At 39.2% G+C, this 22,751-nt stretch overlaps 1 protein-coding gene and 1 long non-coding RNA gene across 2 annotated transcripts in view; one reads left to right on the top strand and one right to left on the bottom strand.

Moving 5' to 3' along the window:
- Positions 1-49: 49 nt before the first annotated feature.
- NPM1 (nucleophosmin 1) lies at positions 50-16,569 on the bottom strand. Its single transcript, XM_086715016.1, is given in 11 exon segments — positions 50-422; positions 3,392-3,466; positions 5,712-5,813; positions 6,508-6,591; positions 7,159-7,216; positions 12,213-12,280; positions 12,392-12,498; positions 12,867-12,960; positions 13,299-13,418; positions 13,993-14,072; positions 16,376-16,569. Coding segments are annotated over 11 exon segments (945 nt in total). The 5' UTR covers positions 16,434-16,569; the 3' UTR covers positions 50-323.
- LOC147584188 (uncharacterized) overlaps positions 16,561-22,751 on the top strand; it is a 42,822-nt gene continuing 36,631 nt past the window's right edge. The window contains exons 1-2 of the long non-coding RNA XR_015254095.1: positions 16,561-16,916; positions 17,339-17,443. This is a non-coding gene — a long non-coding RNA (uncharacterized LOC147584188). The remainder of the gene's footprint in view (positions 16,917-17,338; positions 17,444-22,751) is intronic.

Below are 22,751 nucleotides of genomic sequence, written 5' to 3'. Positions count from 1 at the left end.
TTTAACTATGTACAGCTAGTTCTTTGACAAAGTTTAAGGGTAAATAATAGAAAGAGAAACAGTGCTACTTTATTAAAATACTGAGTTTATTTCACATGTATATTTTTGTCTCCCCACCATTTCCATTTGTCTGACCACCACTACTACTATGTCCTATCATAACATTCCATACATACTTAAAACCAAGCAAAGGGTGGAGCTCCATCTTTAAAAACTAAACAGGCATTTTGGACAACACATTCTTGGCAATGGAACCTGGACAACATTTATCAGACACGGTAGGGAAAGTTCTCACTCTGCATTATAAAAAGGACAGCCAGATATCAACTGTTACAGAAATGAAATAAGACGGAAAATTTTAACAAACTGTTTAAACTATTTTCTTAAAGAGACTTCCTCCACTGCCAGAGATCTTGAATAGCCTGGAAAACAAAAAAAGAAATGTGGTTAAAAGAACCACAACACTTCACAGACACCAATAAATTAAACCATGTTTCTTTGTACAGTTCAACATACCTATTATTTTTCATCCTACCACCAAAAAGGTTCAACTCTAGATAATTAAGAACTGATTGCAAGGGAATTTATACTCAGACATGATTTACTTTCAAATACTTCAAAAAAGACAAAGTCATGTGAATCTTTGTAAACAAAGTCAATGGTACTAGTAGGCATTTAACAGCTTACATAAATGAAATGAAAGAGCAGAGAGGCCAGTTTGGCCAATGCTGCCTATGTCCTCTGCTCAGGGCTGCCAGACTTAGCACATAAAAATACAGAAAATGCAGTTAAATAAGATTTCTGTTAACACAGTTACATATACTTAGTTCTAAGCCTGTAGAACACATATGAAAATATTATGTGTACTTGAAATACACTAGATTAACTACTCAGCCCTTGTTCTTATCTGATTTGTTAAAGCACTTAAAACACCCGTCTTCTATTCTAAGGCATCACCTGCTTTTCCATTCCTTAAATGTAAGGATTTAAATGTTGTCTACTGACAAAAAAAAAAAAAGCATCCCTCCACTTCTACGCCTTACTTCAATACATGAAATCTATACTTGTTCTCATACTAGTATGAACATCCATGCGAAAGAATTATTCTTCAAATGAGTCATGATTAAGTATAGTTGTTATACACTTCAAGTTCGCATTTCATTTCCTATCCATAAATAATGTTCTTTTAAGTCCCGGGGTGCCTGGCTGGCTCAGTCAGTGTAGCATGTGACTCGATCTCAAGGTTGTGGGTTCAAACCCTGCATTGGGTAGAGAGATTACTCCAAAATAAAACCTTTTAAAAAGTAAATAGATAAAAAATAGTCTTGATGTTTGTCAATTCTTTACAGGATTCAACAAATTCCTTTAAAACAATAAAATACAGGTCAGTGAGTTCTTTGAATATCTCTGAATTTACATAATCCTGCTAAACAGTCATTTAAAACTAAGAAAGTAACCTTTATTTGATGTACTATTTAAAAAATGTCACTAAGAACATTTACAGCCTCTTCTCCCAAAATATGATTTTAGTGCTTCAAATACATAGGATTGATTCTCTCAACTACTGTTTTTCAACAGCCACTGGGTTTCAAATGCAAGGGAAATGAATATCAAATGTTGAGAGTCTCATAAAATCTTCCTGGTCACTCAGAATTTTGTACAATCAGTTTTGAGTAAACAATACCTTTAAATAAACATTTACCAAACTTTGATCTGTGGTTTCTCCACAAAAAAACTACAGTTGTTTTCATTAGCTCTTAATTCAAGAGCTTATACAAAGACTTACTAGTATTTCTCAAGTCCCATCTGGAAGGGATTTTACTAGCCAAATCCTCATAAGCAACTTTTTCACAAGGAAAACTATACAAGCAATGGCAGTATTTTATACATTGTGATTACTTGTATATGTAGGCATGCCATAAAAACGTGAATCATTTAAACTTTGATAATCTCTACAACAATAAATGAAACTACTTTTTAATACTGTAGAAATTTCATCCTGGCACTTCAAAATATGCTTCCAGTTGTGTTTTTTATTTTAATTTTAGAAAGAGAAGAGAGCACATGTGTATGAGGGGAGAGGGGCAGAGAAAGAAAGAAGGAATCCAGGGCAGGCTCCACACTCAGGTCCACATGGGGCTCTATCCAACAACCCTGGATCATGACCTGAGCCAAAAATCAAGAGTCCGATGCTCAAACAGAGGCTGAGCCACCCAGGCACCTGCCCAGTATGCTTCCAGTTTTAGAGTCAGAAAATACTTCTGGTAACTGTGAATTCAGTTACTTTAGCTCCAAGACTGATACTATACCATTTGTGGAAGGCCTTTACAACTTTGGTTATTATTTTATCTTCTCTGAATTTTTCTTAATCACACACTTTATTTCACCACTTTCTTTGGTACTAGCGGGAGAAATCACGTCTTAGGCTTCCTTGTTAGTGCATGCATCTTTCCACTATTTGCAATACTGGACAATTGTATACTGCAGTTTCACAGACTTTTAACAAATGTCCAGTATTCAGAAAACTCACAGAATTCACTTGCATTTTGGGGTTCAAGTATAAATAAACAGAACAGCAACCAAAAGAGTAAAAACTTGAATTTCATCTCACAGCCTTATCAATCAAGGCTAACTTCCAAAGTAATAGTAAACAGTGTTGAAACACTGAAAAGGGTTTCAAATTGGAGAAAAATAGTGCTGCCATGTAAATGATTTAAGTGCTACCTACTGCTGCAGAAAATGACCTCAAAAGGACACATTTCATTTACTGAAAAAAGTTGGACACAGGAGGCTTAGGGATTGATTCCTGACAAAAACCATTTAACACAGCATATGTTCTGTATATACAAGATACCTAGCACCCTTACCTGTTTTTACATTTTCCTTACATTTGAGTCAGCAACCATAAGACAATAAAAATAAATGCATCAATTTCTACTAACAAAATAATATATAACACAAATTAACAGTTGATTCAAGCTACTACATTGAGTATTAACTACAATTTGACTTCTTGCTTCCTGATTTTACACATTAGGTCGATTTCAGCAAAATGTGTTTCCCAAGCACACAAAAAAGCAAAAGACCAGACTACCTCAAATAGTCAAATGGAGCAAGGAAACCACAGCACATTTCTTTAGCCAACAGAGTAAAACTGCGCTCAGTAACGAAGAGATAATTTACCAACTATATAAAAACTGAGAAAAATGTACTAAGTTATCTTCTCAATCTCTGCCAACTAAATTCTTAAGAGTTTCCATGTACGTAATCTGAAGTGTAATAGTCTGTGGTTAGGAACCTTTTAAAAGAAGCCAACACTTAAAGAAAATAATCATAAATAAATCACAATAAAAAATTTGGATCTGGTCAGGTCTCCTGAAAATTCAGTTACCTCTTGGTCAGTCATCCGGAAGCAATTCTTCACATAATTGATGAACTTGGCTTCCACTTTGGGAAGAGAACCACCCTAGGAGACAAAAGCATTATTGCGTTTAAGTATAGGAACACTGTTTTTGAGATATTATGAAATTCCTCACAGATCTGCATACTCTTACATGGACCATTGGTTCCTTGCCCCTTCAACTCTTTCATTTTAATAATACTGAGTTTTTAGGCCCAGAAAGACCTATTAGGCAACAATATTTAGAACATGAGTCTTTCATAGTACTCCTATATTGATAGGTTTGTCAAAATTTCAAATTCTCTCCAACCACCCTAAAAATATAAAATATGAGCTACAACAGATTCTCAGGCACTCAAATGTGTCAGCTTGACTGCCTACTCTATTATATACTACCCCAAACTAAATGTAAAGCAAATGTATACCCCTTGAGTACTGCAAAGAGATCAAAACTGAACATCACTTAATACATACTAAGAACCTAAGTCCAGCACGCTAACCTGGAAGTCAGTTCAAGAGGTATATGAAGTCCAAACGGGAGAAAAATTAGTCCTACATTTCACTCACTGATCTCTAAAACTTGGCACCTCCTTCAGTTATAGACATAGGGGATGAATCACAACAGTACTAACACCAAGTTATTTTCAAAATATTTCATCAAATATTTTCAAAGACTGCAATTACTGCAAATATCTTGCGGTTTACAGTCATTTCTACTTTTGAATTATCTTATTTAACATACTAAGTATATCGTCTCTGTTCCTTATTTTGGTAACTAAATTTTACTTTTTCTTATAACCTGAAACATCTATGCGTTTTAAAAAGACCAAGGTTTCAGAATGCCAAAGGAATCATAGCACAAAATAACTGATCAGAAATATGGTATGGGATTCTTAAATTGCCTCTATAACCTAGAAAATAAACCTGTCATTTCCATTTTCAAATTATTTGCCACATACATTCTTATTTGATTCATTCAAATATTTATTGAGCAGCTAAGGAGATACAAACAAAGGTGATTAAAACATGGTCAAAGAGGTGAGGCAAATGCACAAATCATAGAAGGTATAATGTTCACTGAATCACAGCAGCCAAAAGAAAGTGCTTTAGGAGACTAAGAATGAGATTGCTTCCAGCCTGGAAGGGGGCGTGGGTGGGTGGCAAATCAGGAAAGGAGATTTGAGATTAAAATAGAAGACTTCAGTCTGGATTGTTGATGACACTCAGTATGGACTACATTTCTCTCTCCTTTTCCTCTCTCCCCAGCTTGGGGCTTAATTTACCAGTAGTGCCCAGGACTGTTCAATTCGCCTGTAATTAAACCAAGGAGATAGGTCCATATTAAAATGGGGGGGGAGGGTTATCTAAAAAGGTCATTTTAGCACTGTGTGAAAGGGATAAATATAAAGCAGTGACACCAGAAGACTAGAAAGGTTTACAGTATTACTAAAGCAAAAACAATACGTAATACATTCTGCTTCTAAATGTTATTTTTCCAACTGACTCTTCACTACACAAGGAAATCTACTGAAGCCAGGTAGAACCTAGAAAACACAGGAAAAACATGGGCAAAGGAGCAACTTTTCCTCACCATCCCACGTTTATTCTCAAAAACTGGGGTCTAATATTATATCTCTCAGAATTCTAGCTTTTCTCAAATGTTTGAATACATTTAAATTGATTATTCCATTCCATTTTCTACAAGTCCAAATTCACTAGTTTAAGAAGTTTAGTTCTCCAGTCAAGTAAGCAGCAGGATGAGAGCAAATTTCTTGTTTCCACTATTTAAGACAAAAGGCAACTAAATGTAAGCGTATTGGTCAAAGATCCACATATATTGACTGGTAATACCTTGGTGTAAAAGGCAAATAAAAGGACTCAAATTAGGAGGTTTTTTTTTTAACTATACCAAGCAACCAGCAGCTTGCAATTTTATAAGACTCATACGCCCTCTGCTGGTTCTGTAGCATCTTACAAAAAGAAAAAACGTTCTCATTGAATCTTTAACATCCGAAGTCAGAGACAAATCTTAAAATCAACTTACTTGTATTTCTTTTATGAAAGAATATATATGTAACTTCAAATACGCAAAAAAAAAAAAAAAAAAAAAAAAAAAAAAAATCACTGAGACTAGAAATGAATGTAAATAACAAGTAATACACTTCTGAAAACCAAGAGCACATAAGGGACAGATAGATACATCAAGGAAAAACAATAAGGAACAATCTTGTTCCAAGCCTTCACAATGGTGTTTAAGAGAGGGGGAAATATACCTTTATCAAGTTTCTTCAGGAAAGATCATTTTACTCACTTTTTCTATACTTGCTTGCATTTTTGCTTTAATGTCTTCTACAGAACTAGGTCCTTTCGGTGTTTTGGGAGTCTTTTCCTGTTTTTTGAAAGATTCTTGACCCTGAAAAACAAGTTGAATTTCGAAAGGTTGTAAGTGTATACACTTACATATACTGTTAAAACCCATCCTACATACATGTTCTCAAGAAAAGCATTATTTACATACAATCCTTCCTTGTAAAATGTATACAACCAGAATTCAGGTATCATAAATTAATTCATGACTGAACAATTATATTTTTAAAATCGTTCCTTAAAAAATAGAATAGTTTGAGTTTGCTTTTATATTTCACATCAGATTAGTTCACACTTAAAAAGGATACCATCAAAATTGAGGCTCCAAGAATTAAGCAAGTCAATGCAGCTAGATGCCTGATACCCATTCCCATAGCTTTTAAATAGTAACCTCCAAGACCAGGTATTGTGGTTCCTTTAAGCTGCTATTAGGTTCTAACATGCAGCCAGGGTTGAGAAACTCTGCTATGCCATAAATAATATCTTTCAACAAATAAGATTCCTTACAGGAGACAACTCTAACACAATAAAATCTTTGTGCTGGCTTTCTCTTCCACTAGAATGCCAGAAATGATACATACAGGATAATGATTACCAACAAGCATATTTTAGTGCTTTAAGACATCAATTACAAGTGTTCTCCAAGCACTATCAAATTTCAGACTACCTTCTTCCACAGAACTTTTAACTTTCCTAACTACTTCAACAAAGGCTGTGTTTAGGTATATGATGCCACTCACTTTTGATCTTGGTGTTGATGGTTTTGAGTCTTTTCCATTCTGGTTAGATTTTTGTGCATTTTTGGCTGGAGTATCTCGTATAGACTGCAATTATAAATTAATCTTAATCAATGCCCTCCTACGTAACTGCCCCAAATCATATAAAAGTAGTAGTAGTTTGCTAAAACCAAAAAAAAAAAAAAAAAAAAAAAATTCTGACCAAAGTTTTAAAGTGGAAGAGGCCACATGGGTAAAAAAAGTAGATCACTGTCCACTACTAGGAAATCTTAAGACTACCCCAACTCAGGGCTAATTTTTAAATTTTTTTTTTCAACGTTTATTTTTGGGATAGAGAGAGACAGAGCATGAACGGGGGAGGGGCAGAGAGAGAGGGAGACACAGAATCGGAAACAGGCTCCAGGCTCTGAGCCATCAGCCCAGAGCCCGACGCGGGGCTCGAACTCCCGGACCGCGAGATCGTGACCTGGCTGAAGTCGGACGCTTAACCGACTGCGCCACCCAGGCGCCCCATGGGCTAATTTTTAAAGTATTAGATCATTAACTCCTCCCAAGCCAGCTTTCATTAACTACAAGTGAAGAGCACAAAAATTTATCTATCATCATTTGTTACTAGCAACTTCTGGCAACCCTGTACCATTGTATCCTACTTACTTTTTTTACTGGAGCCTTTTCTTCAGCTTCCTCATCATCAAAATCATCATCATCATCACTACAAATGAAATGAGTCATTATTACTGATTCAACGCACTCATAAACCAAGAAGCTTATGTAGAAACTGGCTACGAACCAATTTCATAGAAGAGCCGATGAATCAATAAGTTTAGACAATCAAATCAAGGTGTTAAGAAATTTTGAACTTTCTGGAATTGACAAAAAGAACTGAAAGCAGGATCTTAAGAGATATTTGTCCATTCATCATCATTATAGCATTATTCACAATTTCCAAGAGGTAGAAGCAACTCACATATCCATTAACAGTCAAACAGATTTTTAAAATGTTCTATATATTTAATGGAATATTTGAGGTTTTTTGACAGTTATCACAATTTACATTCTTGGAATATTCTGTTTTAATGAATTCCTGTCACATGCTGAAGATGAATAAATCTTGAGGACATTAACTGAAAAAAGACAGTCACAAAAAGAAACATACTGTACAATCCCACTTAACACATCAAAAGTAATCTTTATACTCTTTATAGAACCAAAGGTAGAATGGTGGTTGCCAGGGGCTGAAGATAGAAATGAGTGGTTTTCATGAGATTTTCAGTATTACTACAAGAGTTTGAGACCTGTCAAACAATGTGAATATGGATAACATTCCTGAACTGTACACTTTAAAAAAAAACATGGTTAAAATGAGAATTATGTTTTTACAATTAAAAGGCATAAAAATTTTACAAAGTGGAGATTATAGTTTAAAGAAATTAAAATAAACACATCTAACGTTCACAGATCAGTAGAAATATTTTACTGAGGTGGCAACTCTATTAATCTACAGGTTCATCAAAATCCTTGAGTCCCTGCTGGCTTCTCTATAGAAACTGATCCTAAAATTTGCATCAAAATTCAAGGAACCGAGAGCAGCCAACAACAAACTTGAGAAAGAACAAAGTTAGGATTCAGTATTTTCAAAAGAAACCCACAAGAACTACAAACCAGGACAATTGTTTTAGCAGAAGGATAGACCTATATCAGTAAAATTCAAGAGTTGAAAGGCTAATAAATAGTGCTGGGAAAACTAGAAATCCACATGCAGAATTTTAGTTAGTCCTCTACCTCACACCATGTACAAAAACTGATTCAAAATGGACCAAGGGTCTAAATTTTTAGGTTTGACACCAAAAGCACAAGCTAACAAACTGGACTTCATAAAACCTTAAAAAAAAATGTAAGCTAATATAACACTGTGTTGTCAACTATGCTTCAATAAAAAAAAAAAAAAAGAAAAAAGAAAAAAAGAAAAAAAAAAATTTTTGTGCAAAGGATACCACTGAAGAGTGGAAAGAATGGAAGAAAATATTTATGAATTGTATGTATCTGATAAGGGACTTGTCCCAAAACATTAAAAGAAAACTAACACTGGGATACCTAAGTGGCTCAGTCAGTTCAGCTCAGATCATGATCCCACAGTTCTGTGAGTTTCAGCCCCACATGGGACTCTGTGCTGACAGCTGGGAACCTGCCTGAGATGTGTTCTCTCTCCCTCAGCCCCTCCCCAGCATGCCCACGCTCTCTCAGAAATAAACAAAAAAAAACCCCTCTTAACTCAGTAATCTAGAAAAAAATCAAGACACAAACCTTGGATTGTGAGTAACTTGTTCTGTGAGCGTTCCACAAGATGAGCAAACATGTCTATAATAAATTAACTTGATAAACCAGTGACGTCTGTAGTTTAAGAATAGTACGTGACACCAAACATCCTATCTCACAACTAAACCAATGGTTCGCTCTGTAGGATTGGGGGTGATTGTCTCCTATGCTCGGATGATTGGTCTCAGGCCGCAGTGTTTGGTAGAAATCAGTGATTTTTCAAAATGTTGGAAGGTGCCCACAACTAGCACTAGGGTATTTTTTGTCACTTCAAAGCGCCTATGGACAATCCTTTGCTCCTTTGTTTCATTCTAGGTCAGGCTGCCGGCAGATACAGACCCTTTCCTCTGCTGCTTTATTGCCAGTTACACTAAATACAATAGATGACAAGTTTATTAATACTGTACTGTAAAAAAGATTCCACTGAGCCAATAGATAGCAGTGATGCCATTACTGGTAGTGAAAGTCATCCTACACAATAACCCTCCTCTCGTCTCCCTCACACCAGCTATGAAGGTTTTCCAAGTGCAGGTTAAATTCTCTTTATGTTTTGTATTCTTTATTATTTTTGTATTATATTCCAGTATTACAATCATTTTCATATGAATATTTTTGCATTGTGGGGTGAATCATCTGAGTTTCCACTATTTCTTATGAGGAAATTCACTGATCTATGAGTGCAAACATGTTTCTGGAATAAATTATGCCTGCAAACCAAGATTTTACTGTACTAGGAATGCTTCAACATAAATAATTTTTTTAAGTTGTGTATTTCTTTTTGAGAGACACCATGCACACGCGAGGAGAGGGGCAGAGAGAAAGAATCCCAAGTAGGGCGTGATCCCACAAACCATGAGACTATGACCTCAACCAAAATCAAGAGTTGGATACTTAACCAACTGAGCCACCGAGGTGCCCCAAAGTAAATGGTTCTTTTAAAACCCAGTCATAAATCACGTATTGTATGATTCCATTTACATTAAATATGCAAAATAACTGATTTTATTAAAAATGAGAAACAGTGGTTGAGTAGAGCCAGGTGAAGGAAGTGATTATAGAATGATTTCGGACGACATAACAACATTATATAGTAGTCAAAAAGTTATTCTTCAAGGCGCCTGGGTGGCTCAGTCGGTTAAGCGTCTGACTTCGATCAGGTCATGATCTCACGGTTCGTGAGTGCGAGCCCCGTCAGGCTCTGTGCTGACAGCTCAGAGCCTGGAACCTGCTTTGGATCCGATCCTGTGTCTCCCTTTCTGTCTGCTCCTCCCCTGCTCACGCTCTGTCTCTCTTTCCCTCAAAAATAATAAACATTCAAAAAAAATTTTTTTTTAAGTTTCCTTTCCTTCTCAGGAGCAGCTTCATCTATGTGCAACCAAAGGAAACACCCATCTTTTCAGAATTGGGTTAAAATGGTCAAATATCATGTGATACATACAAAGCCATAGATACAGTCCTTTAAACAGTGATTCTGGGGGCGCCTGGGTGGCGCAGTCGGTTAAGCGTCCGACTTCAGCCAGGTCACGATCTCGCGGTCTGTGAGTTCGAGCCCCGCGTCAGGCTCTGGGCTGATGGCTCAGAGCCTGGAGCCTGTTTCTGATTCTGTGTCTCCCTCTCTCTCTGCCCCTCCCCCGTTCATGCTCTGTCTCTCTCTGTCCCAAAAATAAATAAACGTTGAAAAAAAAAAAAAAATTTAATAAAAAAAAAAAAAAAAACAGTGATTCTGTCAATTTTGGCTTTAGAACCCAATCCCTTTATGTGCCTCCCCACACTAGAAACAAGAATGACAATGATTTCTATAAAACCACTGTCATAAGCGGTTTTATTTAACCATCTCTACCCTATACATACGTTATCTGACTACCCACCCCTTTACCCCTTCTTCCCTTCCATGAAAACTAACTTGGGCCTTAACAAATACACACACACTTCATTCTTCCCACACTACCAAACCTAAAGGCAACTTGGAACATGGAAGAACAGAGACTATGTTGTGGTTGTATCAGGAAAAATCCCCATTTTAAAGACAGGAAATCTTTCAAAACCCAAGCAGATTGAAGGTAACAATCAGGTCCCTACTCGAAAGCCTTTCTTCCTAGAAGAGATTTTCTCCTCAGTGAATATGCTACTGTGCATAGACAGTATACCTAGACAAAGGTAACCTGAATTCAAGGACTAAATAAACTCAAATATAACTAAGCACCATACACCATCCATATACACCATCCATATTTCTCATTTGTTTTAAGCCCATTTCCCCTATTTCTCTTGGTGTATCACTTTAATTCTTACTGGTAACTATACTCAAAAGCAGTTAACAACAAAGTACCAACTATATTGTTTTAAATTTGATATGCAAGTAATTTTGAATTTTGTTAAGCATTCAACTCAGCCTTTTCCTACTTTCTGCCTTCACTGTCCTGCCCAAAGGGCTTTTTAAAGAACTACCAGGTTGGCTACTTGAGGTTACTGAAAACCTAACTCCCAGATATGATCATTAACTAGTGCATGTTTGATCAGTCTTTCCTATATTCTATTCGAATTACGTTTTCAATAAATACATATGGACCAACCTGGGAACTCAGAAACAAAGCTGTCAATTAAAAGTTCAACTTATTACAAATTACTGACATTACTGGAAATAGGAAAGACCAATTATAAATACCATTTTATTCTTTAGTGGGCATGTAACGGTTTACTTAGCCTAACCAAATTTAATAAACCTATCAAATCCTTTCCAAGAAAATCTTAATCTCTTTTAGAAAAATTTTCTCAGTAACAATCAGAGAACCAAGGGCCAAAATCCTTTGGGGGGGGGAATTCGTTAAATAACAACGCACAAAACAAATGTTGCTGGAGCTATTCAGATTCTCTTTTCACCCAAACCATTCATCATAAACTGTTCAGTGGAAGACCTACCTAATCACATGTTCACTAAATCTTCCTCAGAAAAAAAAAGTTATCTGGTCGGACACGTTTGGGAAATCCTGCATACTCTTGAAAATTTGCAACACACTGCAACTTTTCGTTAACGTTTCTGAGAAAAAGAGCCAACAGCAGGGGAGGGGCAGAAAGGGGGAGACACAATCTGAAGCAGCCTCCAGGCTCTGAGCTGTCAGCACAGGGCCTGACGCAGGGCTCGAACCAACCGTGAGATCAAGACCTGAGCTGGAAGTAGGACATTTAACTGACAGAAGCACTCCCACGCTGCATTTTAAAGGTTCTTAATCCCAATAGTATGCTTCAACTCAGCTAATGTAATGCAGTGACAACCACTGATCATTTACCCTTTCTTTAATTAAACTCTTACTTAATTTCATGGAGGACTGTGGTAAATAACTTTCATAAACTACTCCCCATACAGCTACATCAAGTTTCTAGAACACACTTACTCTTCATCATCATCGTCATCATCGTCATCTTCATCATCATCTTCATCGGCAGCAAGTTTTACTTTTTTCTTAAAAAATAATACATATATATACGTAAATATATACACACATACTCGTATACAAGTGCTGATCTTAATCACCAAGCCAAAGACCAAAATAAGAGATCTTTACACCTATACCTGTGGAACCTTGCTACCACTTCCAGGGGCAGAACGCTTTCCAGATATACTAAGGAGTTTCACATCCTCTTCCTCTTCATCTTCTGACTCTGCATCTTCCTCCACAGCTAAAATAAAAAATTATTTATTAGCTACGAATAAAACTCAACCAACAAGCAAGAACTCAGAAAAAAGAGCATAACATACAGTAAGGAGCATTTAAAAATTTTAAATGAACATTAAAAAAGAACTATGAAAACAGCAAATAGGGAACCGAAAATTTTTTTAAAAAGCAACTTTGAAGGCCAGCACTCTACTAGGCTTTAAATGAAAACAAAAACAAAAAAACAGGCTTTTCCAGTTTAAGTTACTCTATTTCCACTTCAACCTATTAATAAAGACAGCAGTACTAAAACTAAGCATGCTTTACAAAGTCCAAATTGGGAACAAAGTTAACTGCATTAAGAGAGAATAAACAGCACAATACATAACATACCTACTAAGTGCTGTCCACTAATATGCACAGGCCCTGAACCGCATTTCAACCGTAAGACCACAGGTGGTGTTATTTCAAAGCCCCCAAGGGAAACCTGAAAAGGAAAAACTTTTAAAAATCACTAAATATTGTGAAAACAAAAGTATTTGGTATAAATACCTGTTCATAACAGACTTACAAAAATGTAAATAGGCAAACTCATAAACCAAATGAACAAACCAGTGAACCTGTTTCTCACCTCTAACAGGTAGCAAACCACTATGTTCAAGAGTTGACCATTCAACCCCACAGTGACATAAGACACAGCCAGTTACCAGAAGTACCAAAGAAAATTCCTTCTTCAATGCCCTTGGTGTAGTAACCTAAAGGGCACCTACCGTAACACAACAGAATTAGACCTTAACATAAAATCCAGCAGTTAAGTGCCCTTACCGTTGGCTGTACAGACATTTTCAAAGTTGCCAGTGTGACTTTAATTGGACTGCCTTCATAATTCATTGCCTCTGCTTCAACAATGTGCAATTCATCCTTTGCACCAGCTCCTAAACTGACCTGTGAACAAAAAGTTACTTCAACTTTAGTTGTTCTACTTTAAAATTCCCCCAAAATTTGTCTGCAAAAAAGAAAAACCAGAATTATAAACCCATTATCACCACTGATGGAAAACTAATTTGTGCACAACGTTGTCTCAAGTTTTATGGGGCCTTGGCAATCATTTCTCATACTCAAATTTGAAACGCTTAAAAATTTGATGGCATTGTTATAGGTTATCATCTACCCACAGTATGGATCACCTAACGTTTACTGACCACTGACTGCAAGCTAGGCAGAAAGGCTACAGGCTAGTCACTATAGAGGACAAAAACATTTATCACTGCCTTAAAGGGCTTTACAATGCAGCCAAAGAAGCAAAGTACATAAATATGGGCAGCCAAACAGTAGTGTGACAGAACTTTGCGTGATTACTAAATGAGAGGTAAAGAGGCCAAGTTTTACACCACAGGTACGTAAGCAAATACATACACTACTCAGTTATAAAAAATACTATTACAAAGTTATTAAGTCACTCAAACAGGAATAGACTGAAATCAAGAAAGGTTAGTTTATCTTGAAAAGTTTAACTTACCGTTCTTAAAGATAACTGGTGCTCGTTTTCATCATTATCCACTTTAAAGTGATAATCTTTGTCAGCCTTTAGTTCACAACCTGAAAAGGGGAAAACAGCAACAACAAAAAAGAATTAGCTCTGAAACTTAAGTGAGGGTAACCAAAAAAAAACCAGTTAATTTGCGAACAGATTTTCCACTATTCTAGCTACCAGATGGCAAGGCAGAAGTATCTCTTCCTGGGTTTCTTAAACACAAGTGTCTATAAATATCAAATAACATCCATACAGGGCTTTATAAATTCTACTTCCCCACTATACTATCTCATTTTCAGCTACACTATTACATTCTTAGGTAGAAACAGGCCCAAAAGTTTAGTAAAAACTGAAACCAGTATCTGAAACTAAGTCTAACATACAAGGTTGATAAAATCGCACTGTTTAAAAAAAAATTACCTACCTAAGTATAGGACAAGTGGCAAATTTAGAAATGAATGGTTACACAAACACCTACGTGAATTTGTATTTACAAGGGAAAAACTACAAACATGGATCAAAACTTGGCACAGGGATCAATATCCTATCCTTGAAGTTAACAGAAATGATATGCATTAAATTATGCTCAAATTATGTTTAAGATTAGCTATATCATAAGGATATTTCCAATAGAAAGGATTAAACCGTATACTGACCAGAAACCCCAGCTAGTCAAAAGAGCCTTACTTAATGTAGGAGTTATCTACTCCCATTCCATCAATAGGCAAGTTGTTTCAAGTATCGACAGAATAACATTTTAATTATAGGATTCCATTTATTTTTTTTTAATTTTTTTTTTAACGTTTATTTATTTTTTTGGGACAGAGAGAGACAGAGCATGAACGGGGGAGGGGCAGAGAGAGAGGGAGACACAGAATCGGAAACAGGCTCCAGGCTCTGAGCCATCAGCCCAGAGCCCGACGCGGGGCTCGAACTCACAGACCGCGAGATCGTGACCTGGCTGAAGTCGGACGCTTAACCGACTGCGCCACCCAGGCGCCCCTATAGGATTCCATTTAATTGTCATCTAACAGTTACGGGTACATAAATGCCTAAATGTTATGTCAATTAACACATCTCAGCATGGTCTATTAAAAAAAAAAAATGTGTAACCAAATTTGCACTATTTCACAGCCTGACTGACAAAGATACGGCCACGACAATCAATTTCACTTAAGATTCAAAAACCAAAGCTGGTCGCTTTCTACTATGGTACTGGAGTTCTGGAGGGAAGGGAGGTCAAGATTCCAAAATTGTATCAGATCTTATGGACCCAAACTGAAACCTACACACATCTCCTATCTTTTCAAAAAGGCTGAAACCTACACACATCTCCTATCTTCTCAAAAAGGCTGTTTGCTCAATGCCGCACAGAAGGCTGTTTCCACCAGCTTCCCTCCAAAAAAAAAGAACATACATATACTTACAAATAACGCATAGAGACAAGGGTCTTGCTTTAGATCTATCTAGTCTCTAACTACAAGTACAACCTTCATTGAGTCACTTCAGTTCTGAGCACGAGCATCGTCACCTGCAAAGTGGGCTAATTTCCATTTACCAATATGAGATAGGAAAAGTACTCTGTAATTGAGATCTGCCATCGTAGATGTTAAGCACCGAACAAAGACTTCCAGAATCTTGGCTCTACTCGCCACTTCACCCAACATTTCCCGCCTAACAGTTTCAATTAAGCCCCAGGATCCCAGGCTCCGGAGTGACAAGACACCAGGGAGCCCCGGATGTAGTGCCCACACCCCCCTCCTTCCCCCAACCACGTGGCAACCACGTGCTCCCAGCGGTTGCGGCCTCCTCACGCCCGGCCGCGCCTCCCCTCCCCCCGTAAGCGGCCGAGGCACCGGGACTGAATTCTCCGCTGTAGGGCTCCAGACTCCTCAGGCCTGAGGCCAACGCCGGGCTCTAAGTATCCTTTCCCCCAGAAAAGCAGCCACTGCCGCACACCACGGACCCCCACAACCTCCAGCCGGACGCCGGGACCCGGCATCAATAACCCCAGCCAAGAATCACAAGCCTACGAAATCACACACTCCAAGGGAAAATAATGCCCGTGGCCCTACCGTGTGCTCCAAGCAAAGCCGACCCCTCGGCAGGCCGGTTCTACGTTACCTCAGGCCCTGGGCCTCGGATCGCTCACGCCCCAGGCTTCAGGCCGCCCCTCCTTCCACCGCTTCATGCTTCAGTTCTCCTCTCCCGGCCTCCCATCCCTTAGGCTGCAAGGCCCCAGCGGCCCGCTTCCCTCCCTCTACCAGCCCAGGTTTCTCTACCAGCCCAGGCCTCAGTGGGTTTCCCGCCCCCCCACCTCAAAGCCACCAGGCCCCGCTCGGCCTCGCCCCAACCCCCCAGCACTTACCGAAAAGATAGTTCTGGGGCCTCAGGGGGCTCATGTCCATGTCCATCGAATCTTCCATGAGGTGGTGGCACGCACTTAGGTGGGAGAGAAGGCGGACGGAGAGAAACGACTACTGTTCCACAGAACAGCCGCGCAGGACGGAATCACACCAGGGAAAGGACGCGGGCTCCCTGCGCACATATATAGCACCGTGAAGATCTCGCGAGAGCTTCCCAAGTCCCGTCTCCGCGCGCGTGCTCGGGAGCCCCCCCCTCCCTGGACGGTCGCCCTCCCGCGCAAGCGCTCTTCAACCCCACTCCTTTCTACCTCGCCCCCCACCTCCTCCAGGTACTTCGCGGGCTCCCACCGAGCAGGCGCACTCGTACCCGGGCCCCACCCCTCCGCCGGCGCCGCCTGTGCGCACGCGTGCTTTCTCCTGGTAGCGCGCGCTACCCTCCTCCAACCCTTCCACGTCCTCCCCGGTTCTGGCGGGCCGGCCTAGCGCCAGAAGGCTGCGCTGCCCACCCTGTAAAATGGCGACGGCAGTCCTTGGCTGTACTAGGTATGGAGAGCGAACCGGTTGCAAGTGACCCAGAGAGCAGCTGGGTTCACCTTTCTCCATCACTTCGTGCCTCGCAGACCTCCAGACAGGCATAACCACCTCGGGATTTTTACTTGCCTGAAGGCTTGGGCTCAGAGTTCATTGTTTCCCCAAAGTTTAAGCTTCAGGTGCCAGAAACTGTAGATTACTGATTTTTCTTTGTTGGGGAGAAAGGATGTAGTTGCTGTCCAGACTTACTCAACCGCTTTTATAGCTCTTTCCTTTCTGAGAAAACATCTCTGAAGTTGAAATCACTCTTTGTCATTTGGGGGCCATTTGGGGGCCATTTGGGGATTGAGTGAACCTCTTCCATACGAGCTGGGCAGGAACCGGGCCTGATTGCTCCAGATACACAAGATTTTATAAGGGCTTTATATCCACAGTGTGCCCCCACGTAAGATCCTGTGTGGCAGATGTGACTACCCCCACTTTGGAGACCAGACAACAGTCCAGAAGAGATGAAGCAAGGTGCCCAAATGGAAGAAGTGGTAAGGCAGGGTTCTCTAGCTCGAAGTCCAGTGTTAACAGCCCTCTAAACGAGTGTGGAGGGTTATGTGTGAGTCCAGTCTCTGAGGCAGTGCAGTTCCTAATCTTTAACGTTGCTAAGAATGTTCTGACCTGTGAAGAAACCATATGACTTAAATACATAGATCTCAATTAAGATTCTTTGGGAGTGAGCCTGAAAATTAGCATTCTAAACAAGCTACACCTGGACAAACTGAGGATGCCCCCCCCCCATCCCCTGGGCATTGGTGCATTTTTTTAAGGAATCCCCTAATTATCTTGTTCACATCAACAGGTTAAAAAATTTAATACTGGAAGGAATAAAAATAGTGACAGCAGTGCCCCACCCCCTATTCTCCAAATACAATCTAGTTGGGATGATAAACTATAATAAATGTGAATCAACTATTAATTAACAGTATCATAATTCTAAATTTGGAGAAATCAGTGTAACTGATATGTGAATGCCACCAAGCTGTTCCCCACCCTCAACTGAAGAAGAATCTTCACCAGTCTGGTTCTTGGATCTTTTGAGACTCAGAGTATGACCAATTGCTAGAAATCTTGACACTTAGAAGGAAATATTTGTAAAGAACTGAGAAAAGGCAGGGAGGACTATGATAGGAAAAGATAGGATTCAGTAGGCCGAGAGGGAAAGATTGGGAACTGAGGTCCCTGAGTGGAGAAAAACACCTATTTTGGAACAATGCTGGGAGTGTCAGACCACAGCAAACCCCCTCAGGCATAAGGTCCCTCTTAAGAATTAATGGACACCACCTACTTCCCCTCAGGTTCCCTTCAGGAATTTGACTAAAGACCTGACTAAATATAAGTAGACCATAAAACAAATGACCCACATGGAACTGTATGGCCATAGACCACCTACAATGGAAACAAGCCAATCAGTAATGGGCAGCCCCGCACCTAGAGCTATCAAGCCAATAAGGGTAGGACGTGAGAAGAAACAAGGTGGAAGGGAAGGGGGGGGCAGCCAAAACCTTATAAAACAAAGACCCTTGCCTATTGTCACCGGCATTCACTTTAGAATGCCCCCACTTCCCCCTCTGTTAAAAGAGCTTTCATACTATTTTTCCTTTCTCATCTTACACTCTAATAAACTTTTGCCTGCTGCTCACTTTGTGTTCACCTCTTCATTGTTCAAAGCGGTAAGACAATGAATCCCAGGTATTGAGGTAAAAAAAAAAAATCTGCAACCAGACTATAGCTAAGAATTTGAGATTACTTAAAAATAAAATCTTAAAAAAAAAAAAAAGATTTAGGCATGAGAAAGAATGAGAAAGTCTCAAGAGGAACTATAGGAGAGTGGAGGACGAGAGGTTAGTTGTCTTTGAGCCCATGCCAGTATCAGTTGGGACTGCTTTGTAATTTCTTTCTGGATTCTGGACCATGATTATTCAAACACAGCTTTGCACAGAGCCTGAGTGATGTGAGCACTATATCTCGTGTTACATAAAGAAATACATTTGTTTTTTAAATATCTTCAGCACCTAGTCTAGGTATTATCTCATGGAATCAGGCAGTTAAAAAAAATACAGCATTTTTTTTCAGATTTACAAATGTAATGAATGCTCACTTTTTAAAAAAGTTTTTTTTAATGTTTATTTATTTTTGAGAGGGAGAGAGTGTGAGCAGGGGAGGAGCAGAGAGGGGAGACACAGAATCCAAAGCAGGCTCCAGGCTCTGAGCTGTCAGCACAGAGCCCAATGTGGGGCTCAAACCCATGAAACATGAGATCATGCCCTGAGCCGAAGTCAGATGCTTAACTGACTGAGCCACCCAGGCACCCCAATGAATGCTCACTTTTTAAAATACAGTAAAATTATTTAGGCCTATTCAAAGTGGGAAAGTAAAAGTGCCCTTCTTTCCATAGTCCCATTCCTATTCCCAGGGATTAAGTGAGGTCATAAAGATGAGCCCCAATTCAATAATGCTGGTACCCTCATAAGAAGAGGAACAGGGGCACCTGGGGGGCTCAGTCAGTTAAGCAGCGAACTCTTGATTTCTGCTCAGGTCATGATCTCGAGGTTCGTGGGTTTCAGCCCTGCACAGCGCTGTGTGATGACAACATGGAGCCTGCTTGGGATTCTCTCTCCCTCTCTCTCTGCCCCTCCCCCCTTCATGTTCTTTCTCTCTCTCCCAGGATAAATAAATACACATTTTAAAAAATGAAAATAAAAATAAACTTTAAAAATGAAGAGGAAAAGACAAAGGCAGCCATCTACAAAGCCAGAAGAGAGCCCTTTCCAGGAACTGAATCAATAGGCACCTTAACCCAGCCTCCAAAACTAAGAAATAAATTTATATTGTTTAAGCCACTAATCTATGGTATTTTGTTATGGCAGCCTGATCACACTGATATGGTAAGAATGTTTGTACATGTATCCTTATGGATGTCTAAACGTAGTTTCGTAAATATATTCTAAGTAATGGACTTGTACAGTAAAAGGGCAGGTATGTGTTTACAAACATATACACACATAATGCATCTTTTTATTGTTTACATAGAGTCATACTTTATATATTGTCTTAGCCTGTTTGGGCTGTTGTAGAAAAATACAGTACATAATGTGTATCTTATAAACAACAGAAATTTCTTTCTCAACATTTCTGGAGGCTGGATGTTCAGGATCAGGGTGTCACTGTGGTCAGGTAAGGGTCCTCTCCAGATAACAGACTTCCTGTTCTGTCTTCACATGGTGGAAGGGGCAAGGGAGCTCTGTAGGATCCCTTTTATAAGCACACTAATCCCATTCATGAGGGCTCCATTTTCCTGACCTAATCACCTCCCAGAAGCCCTACCTATTAATATCGTCATCATTGGGGGTAGGATTTCAACATAGGAATTTTGTGGGGACACAGGCATTCAGATCATAACACTGTTCCTCAACTTCCCTTCTTGATTTTGTGTAATTTAGCTAGCCTTCCATGATATAATATGTAGAGGCCCACTGCTTCCTTTTTAGGAGTTGTCTAATGGTCCACAGGATACGTATATGCTATTGTTTCAATTCCAGGTTTTTATATTCTTTCATTTGTTAACACATTTTGTGATGGAAATTTTCAAACATCGCAAAAATAGAATACTGTAATCAAAACCTACGTACCCATCACTCAGTTTCAACAGTGATCAACATCTAACTAATCTCGTTTCATATACACCCTCCCACTATCCTTCTCCCTCACCCTCTGCTGGATTAATTAAAGAAAATCCCAGACCGTATATTTTCATCTATAAATACTTCAGCATGTATTTTTAAGAGACAACAATTCCTTCAAACCTAAACATAATACCATTATGATACAAATCAAAATTTTAAATAATTACTAATATCATGAATTATCCAGTTCAGATTTCCCCAATTTCTCACAATTGGTTTGTTTGAATAAGGACGCAAACAAGGTCTACACATTACACAGTGAGACGTGTTGTCACTTAACATGTCCCTTTATCCTCTGTATTTTGTAAAAGTTAGCAGTTAGAGCTGCTGTGTCAAATGGTTAGTGGTTGCCACGAACTACATGTGGCTACTTAAATTAACTAAAATGTGTAAGTCAGTTCCTCAGTCTCACTAGCCAAGTGCTCAATAGCCATGTATTGGATAGCACACAAAACCATTTCCATCACTGCAGAAAATTCTGTTGGACAGCTCTGATGTAGCGGCTTCACCAGACTCATGTTCACTGTCTTGACAAGAACACTTCATAAGTGGCAAGAATACTTCCTGTTTTGACAAGAGACACACGATGCCTGGTTGTCTCTCTTTTTATGGTGTTATGTTCAGCTATTATCAGCCCGATTCTTCCTTTATGAAGTTCTCCATTCACCTAAGTGTTGACTGATCACTGCCTCTTTTATTATTTCTAATTTTACCACTCCCTCTGCATTTATTAACAAGAGAATTCTTCTATAAAGGAGAACTTTTCCTTATCAACTATTTGGTTACCCTGAAAAATAGTCCATAAGTGATTGTATCTTTCCTTTTATTTACTTGTTTTCAGAATAACAGGTAGAACTCTAGCTGTCTACAAAGATGACTACATTTTTTTATTACCTTCGTGTATACATGAATTTTGACATAGCTAGTATTCAAATGTATTTTAAGAAATGTTTTTTCTTGCTCACAATGACCCATTTGGGCAGTGAGATCCCTTTCAAGTTGGCTTTAATATCTTTGTGAACATTACTTTCTAGTATGATAGAACATCCCAGGCTCACTTTATACATTTCCTGCCCCTGAACTGGATTCGGCCATTTCTTTAAGGATCCTGATCCCTTTATTTTTTTATAAATGTTTATTTATTTATTTATTTATTTATTTATTTATTTATTTATTTATTTAGAGAGAGCTTTTGCACTCCCATGAGCATGGGAGGGGCAGAGAGAGGGGGAGAGAGAGAATCCCAAGCTGGCTCTGTGCTGTCAGACCAGAGCCTGACTCAGGGCTCGATCTTACAAACCATGAGATCATGACCTAAGCCAAAATCTAGAGTCAGACATTTAACCAACTGAACCACCCAGGCACCCCTGGATCCTGATCCCTTTAATGGGAATGATATTAGAGATCACATTTTAGTTGTGAAAGGTGTTTTTTGCTATTGAGTTGGTTATGTTTCTAGGACTTTTCAATGGACAGTGCATACATAAAAGGCATTATACTATCCTCATTGTTTTGCATTTTCTTTTTTTTTTTCCCCTCACTTAGCATGGACATCACTCCATGGCACAGCATGTAAAGGTTTGTCGGTTGCTTTTTTTCACATCCCATTTTAGAGCTGCACAGTGTGGCTGTACTCCAGTTTACATATCCAGTTTCCTATCAGTGGGCATTTGGGTTGTTTCCAGTTGTGTGCTATTGCAATCAGCACAGCAATGAATACCCTTGAACATGCATCAGTTTGTGGTTGTACCAGGTTTTGGTGGCATTACGATGGGCCAACTTGGCTAGGGTGGTTTATAGTTAGGGTGGTTGACAATAATATTTTCACAAGAAATTTGGTGGGCAGAGGAGAAGCAGCAGCCATGCTGGGTTTCATGCACAGAAGGTTGGGGCAGGTACTTCTGCTGTGGCTAATGCACACAGTGGCTTATATACCGCCTCACCGGTTTGGCATAGGGCAGAATGCAGGCCTACCCCTGCTCCACCTCCCCTTGCATCCTCATTCAGTTTCCTGACTCCTAGGCCTCGTGGGTGCCTAGTTCAGGGACAAAGACACCACCTCCTGCGAGATACCCAATCCCTCAAGATTGGGGGCAGTGAGAACTGGCATCGG

This window comes from Puma concolor, chromosome A1, assembly GCF_028749965.1.
Source record: "Puma concolor isolate L17-30 chromosome A1, mPumCon1.1.hap2, whole genome shotgun sequence".
Taxonomy (NCBI): domain Eukaryota; kingdom Metazoa; phylum Chordata; class Mammalia; order Carnivora; family Felidae; genus Puma; species Puma concolor.
This window is presented reverse-complemented; position numbering and strand designations above follow the sequence as displayed.